The sequence below is a fragment of the Nothobranchius furzeri genome, chromosome 19, assembly GCF_043380555.1.
Source record: "Nothobranchius furzeri strain GRZ-AD chromosome 19, NfurGRZ-RIMD1, whole genome shotgun sequence".
Classification (NCBI taxonomy): domain Eukaryota; kingdom Metazoa; phylum Chordata; class Actinopteri; order Cyprinodontiformes; family Nothobranchiidae; genus Nothobranchius; species Nothobranchius furzeri.
This window is the reverse complement of record NC_091759.1, coordinates 26,744,066-26,749,709: the sequence shown is the minus strand read 5'-3', so window position 1 is coordinate 26,749,709 and position 5,644 is coordinate 26,744,066. Positions and strand designations below refer to the sequence as shown.

Below are 5,644 nucleotides of genomic sequence, written 5' to 3'. Positions count from 1 at the left end.
AATACTCATACCAAGCAAGCATAAAGCGACAGTGGAGAGGAAAACTCCCTTTTAACAGGAAGAAACCTCCAGAGAATCCTGGCTCAGTATAAGCAGCCATCCTCCACGACTCACTGGGGATGGAGAAGACAGAGCATACACACACACACACACACACACACACACACACACACACACACACACACACACACACACACACACACACACGCACGCACACACACACGCACACATGCACACACACAAAGACTAGTAATGTGTCTATAGTTATATTGTGACGTCTTAGTAAATATTCTATTTGGTGAGAGATAAACTTTGTTGTATGTATCCTAGTGGATCTATAATTAAACTGATAAACTAGTAGTAGCACATCCAACGTCAAGGAAAGCAAAAAGTTATTATCAGGAGAGGGAGAATGTTTTAGTGGTTAGCAGCAGTGTGCTAGACGATGGCCCCCTCCATGAGGCCACCACAGCTCAGGAACAACATGCTAACGCCACACATGTATGTGTATAGGGACAACATGCTAACGCTACACATGTATGTGTATAGGGACAACATGCTAACGCCACACATGCGTGTGTATAGGGACAACATGCTAACGCCACACATGCATGTGTATAGGGACAACATGCTAACGCCACACATGTATGTGTATAGGGACAACATGCTAACGCCACACATGCGTGTGTATAGGGACAACATGCTAACGCCACACATGTATGTGTATAGGGACAACATGCTAACGCCACACATGCGTGTGTATAGGGACAACATGCTAACGCCACACATGTATGTGTATAGGGACAACATGCTAACGCCACACATGTATGTGTATAGGGACAACATGCTAACGACACACATGTATGTGTATAGGGACAACATGCTAACGCCACACATGCATGTGTATAGGGACAACATGCTAAAGCCACACATGCGTGTGTATAGGGACAACATGCTAAAGCCACACATGCATGTGTATAGGGACAACATGCTAAAGCCACACATGCGTGTGTATAGGGACAACATGCTAACGCCACACATGTATGTGTATAGGGACAACATGCTAACGCCACACATGTAGGGAGAGAACATGCTAACTCCACACAGAAAGGGCAGAACCGGGATTTGAACCCACGACCATGTTGTTGTGAGGTAGCAGTAATTTTGCCTTTTAGGAGGAACAATGTGGTGCAAAACGCTGCGGCAAGATTCCTAGAGGGAAAAGGAAATATGATCATGTGACACCTATCCTTGCAGATCTGCACTGGTTACCGGTGGCTTTTAGAGTGCGTTTTAAAATTCTTTGATTGGTTTTTAGGGTATTGAATGGGATGGCACCAGAATATTTAACTGACTTGTTACAGCCATGTATACCTAGTCGTTTGCTCCGCTCAGAGAGTCACCGTGTGCTTCTAGTCCCCGCAGCTAGACTCAAAACAAGAGGAGACGGGCTTTTTCGGTAGCAGGCCCGAAATTATGGAATGATCTTCCGTAATCTGTGCGACTCTTCACGTCAGTAGAGGTTTTTAAGAAGCGCTGAAGACCCATTATTGTAATCTGGCTTTTAAATCTGTGTGTTAACTGATGTTTTGTATTTTTTATTTGGTTTCCTATATATTCTTTGTTTTTATCTTTTTTAGTTTAGTCTTGTTCAGCACCTTGGTGACATGATAAATGTCTGTAAAGTGCTTTTATAAATAAAGGTGGTGATGATGAATTCCTCCACCATTCAACCCTGTAAAGTGCGCATGCGTACTCAGGGCTCCGTGGGTCCTATCCACGCATGCGCACACTCAGATCCTCAGTATCAGCGGTGGTTCAGGTCGGACCGTCAGCCTCAACAGCGCAGCTTTATTTCGTTTTCTTAAATTTACCACTTCAAGCTTCGAGATACCGCCCCCAATTTCAGCGTCGGTACGGAGCCGCCAGGCCGGGACAGAGACGGAGAGAGAGGCCTCGGCCATGGAAGCGCTCGGACCCGGTAAGAGAGGGGAAGCAGCGGAGGGGCGGTATCCGTGCGTGGGGCACCGAGCAGCCTCACTGGGGGCCGCGGCTGAAGCGAGGCCCTGGCCGAACGCGGTCCGTGTCCCTGGACGCGGCCCCCGGGTGTGCTAGCAGATGGATGGCGGTGGTATTTACCCCCGAGCGGGGCAGTCGTGCCTCCCCGGCTCGCCGCGGGTTGTATTTATGCGAAGCACGCATCCGTCTCGGAGCAGCGGACATTGTGCGTGAGAGGGTTTAACCGGAGCTTCCGCCTCGCGCCGTGTTTACGGGCCGTGCACATCCGTCGTTCTGCTCCAACTCCCACAAGATGTCGTCGAGGCCAGCTGAGGGGGATTGTTGGATGAACATCCCGCCGTGAGCGGCTCGGCTCGGCTCGGCTCGGCTCGGCCCGGGCCCAGATGACAGCCATGGGCGGAAAAACAAAATGAACGCCAGCGAGAACACGCTGCTGCGGGCTTGTGCGGGGAAGGAGCTGCCTTTGTCGGCCACATCTGCATCCTGCTCACCACAAACATCTGGACAGGATAACAAAGGCTCCCAGCCCGCAGAGGGACCCGCACAAGGTGCGGCTGCGTGGACGGTCCTGCTCTGGTTGTTTACCTGCACGCAGCAGGAGGCGGGCGTCTTCAGGTTCATGTATGGAAAGCCAAAGTAACTATAATCCCAGGGCTTGCTTAAGCTGCTCACTAACAGTTTGATCTGATCAGTGTGGTCTGGTGGAGTGAAGCTGCGGAGGTTTCAGCACCACCACAGGTAATGTAGCCCTCACCTGCAATCTGGACAGTTACCATGGCAACACGGCGATCTGCTGTTAGTAATGATGTCTAGGTTGTAGATGAGTGTTGGTAAGGTGTGCCGTCATCACTGGTGTTGGAGTGGGATGTTTCAGAACCAGCTGTGGTTCTGATCCAGCTGTTTAACGAGCCTGAATGCAGATTCTGCTCAGCCTGGAAACGTGGGACCAAACGTAAACAAACATCTTCATGCAGACTTGTTTACGTGTCTGAGACGCCACGGCAGCGGCTTTGTGGAAGACCAGGAGGAGTCACGTTGTAGTTGGTGATCTGATGGGTTCGGGTGTTTCTCTCTACCGGTCTGAGAGGTAGAGTCACCGGTTTGGTTGGATGTGTGGAACGTAGTGTTGAAGCACCGGTGGACGGGCTGGTGGGTCGCCTCTCCAGCTGTGTGAGAACACCTGGATGGTGTCAGGGTCTGCTTGTGAATTGGTGCGGTGTAAATAAGTCCTGGTGACCCAGCTTTATAATCAGAAACGTTTCAAAAGGTATTTTAATGGCGAGCAGAGTCGTCCGTGTGCTGCGGGGCAGCTGTGGCTACCATGTAGCTCAGCACCACCAGCGTATACATGTTCAGGGGCCTCACCGCTGACTAAAGCTCTCCTGTAGCTCAGCACCACCAGCGTATACATGTTCAGGGGCCTCACCGCTGACTAAAGTTCTCCTGTAGCTCAGCACCACCAGCGTATACATGTTCAGGGGCCCCACCGCTGACTAAAGCTCTCCTGTAGCTCAGCACCACCAGCGTATACATGTTCAGGGGCACGCGGATGTGATCAGTGCGACTGAAGGGAATATTGTTTGATGCTATTACCATAAAGGGTCATGACGCGCACCTGTACATCACCTTTCAGAGTCGGAGGACCCCCGAGTCAGAACCAGAAGGTTTTATTTCCACGCGTGAGAAATCACGACGTTAGGACGCTGCTGCGGCGCTTGGTGCAACAGTGAAGCTAAACGTAGGTCAGAACATCGTCATGACGAAGTAATAGGGCGATAACTAGAGAAGCAGCTGCTAGATACAGGACCGGGTCAGAGCGGGTACCATCAACACGGGGTCACGTGACTGGTGCTCTAGGGCTGTTCAAGTCCGGGCCTCCAGGAACGTTCTGGTGGTTCCTCTCTGCAGAAGCCTGTTAATCACCTGCTGGTTGAAATCAGGTGTGTTGAAGCAGAGTTGGGGACCGGCCCTCCAGCATGGCGTTAAAAAGCTCTAACCTACATCCATTCACACACTGATGCTGATGAGCTACAGTGTAACCACAGCTGCCCTGGCGGAGGCGAGCCTGCCGAGCACAGGTGCCGCCAGCGGGCAAGGCGGGTGAGGTGTCTACCCCAAGAAGCAAGGCATCGATCCTACGAGCCGCTCTACCTGCTGAGCTGCTGCTGGCCTGTCTGAGCCCTGGCTGTGGTCCTGTCCTCGCTGCAGACCAAGCGTCCTGAGGTATGGGAGGAGACACCAGAGACGGTCCAGAGTTGGCTTCATCAGAACCCAGAAACAGAGTCTGTAGACCTGATGCACAGATGGGAAGCTCCGCCCCCTGTGAGGAGCAGAAACACGCTTGTTGCCGTTGGTAACAAGGCTAGGAGGAGGGAGTGGACTGATCAGATGATTTTGGATCTGAATTTAGGCAAAAGCAACAAGTGTGTGTGTGTGTGTGTGTGTGTGTGTGTGTGTGTGTGTGTGTGTGTGTGTGTGTGTGTGTGTGTGTGTGTGTGTGTGTGTTGGGAAGCGGTGGGGAGGGTCCTATTTGTTGTGCTTCACTGACTAACTGGAGCACCCTTTGCATGGAGTTCATGCCCCCCCCCCCTCCCCCCAAAAACACACACACACACGCCCGATCTGAGTGTGTGTGGGGTTCAGACCTAACGGGCGTCCTACGTGGCCTCAGGTTATTAGACCAGATGATCAGGTAGATGCTGTTGCATTATATAACTGTGTGTGTGTGTGTGTGTGTGTGTGTGTGTGTGTGTGTGTGTGTGTGTGTGTGTGTCTGTGTGTGTGTGTGTGTGCAACAGTAATCCCGGCCCATGCGTGGCCTCCCTCCATATGGTGGTTCTGACTGTCTGAGATGAGCTGGTCTTTGTCTCAGTGTGGGGTGATGGGACAGTCTCTGTGTGTGTGTGTGTGTGTGTGTGTGTGTGTGTGTGTGTGTGTGTGTGTGTGTGTGTGTGTGTGTGTGTGTGTGTGTGTGTTGAGTTGCTGACCTGCTTAGACTCTATCAGAACCTGGATGGTGGGAGCTTTCTTCAGCTGAATGAAGATAAGACTGAGATCCTCATCTGTGCCCCAGACAAGCTGGTTCCCAAAGTCAGAGACTCTCTTGGTCAGCTTGCTTCCCACACCAAACCTTCTGTCAGGAATATTGGCGTGACCTTTGACCCAGCTCTCACCCTGGATTCTCATGTCAGTTCTCTTGTTGGCTCTTCCTTCTTCCATCTCAGGAACGTTGCTAAGCTGAGTCCCATTCTGTCCCGCTCTGAACTTGAGACAGTTCTCCACACCTTCATCTCCTCACGCTTAGACTACTGTAACTCTCTTTTCACGTGTCTGAGCAGAACCTCCCTGAACCGTCTACAGGTGGTTCAGAACGCCTGTGCTCGGCTTCTGACCAAGTCCTCCAAACACACCCACATCACCCCGCTTCTCCTCCAGCTTCACTGGCTGCCAGTCAACTTCAGGGTTCATTTCAAGATCCTGGTTCTGGTCTTTAGGGCCTTACATGGACAAGCACCATCTTACATTGGTGATCTTCTTAGTCCCTACACCCCCAGCAGGTCCCTGAGGTCCAGTGACCAAAGCCTACTGGTTGTGCAGCACCAGGCTAAAGGTCAAAGGTGACACAT

At 51.6% G+C, this 5,644-nt stretch overlaps 1 protein-coding gene across 4 annotated transcripts in view; it reads left to right on the top strand.

Annotated features, from left to right (window-relative positions):
- The first annotated feature begins 1,769 nt into the window (after positions 1-1,769).
- Positions 1,770-5,644, top strand: part of ago4 (argonaute RISC component 4) — a 17,416-nt gene continuing 13,541 nt past the window's right edge. For 3 of the 4 annotated variants that reach the window (XM_070547331.1, XM_070547330.1, XM_070547329.1), the window contains exon 1: positions 1,813-1,981. In XM_070547331.1, the coding sequence (XP_070403432.1) occupies positions 1,963-1,981 (19 nt within the window). In that variant the 5' untranslated portion in view covers positions 1,813-1,962. Of the gene's footprint in view, positions 1,982-5,644 lie in introns of all 4 variants that reach the window. The other variant, XM_070547332.1, reaches the window with a different exon arrangement.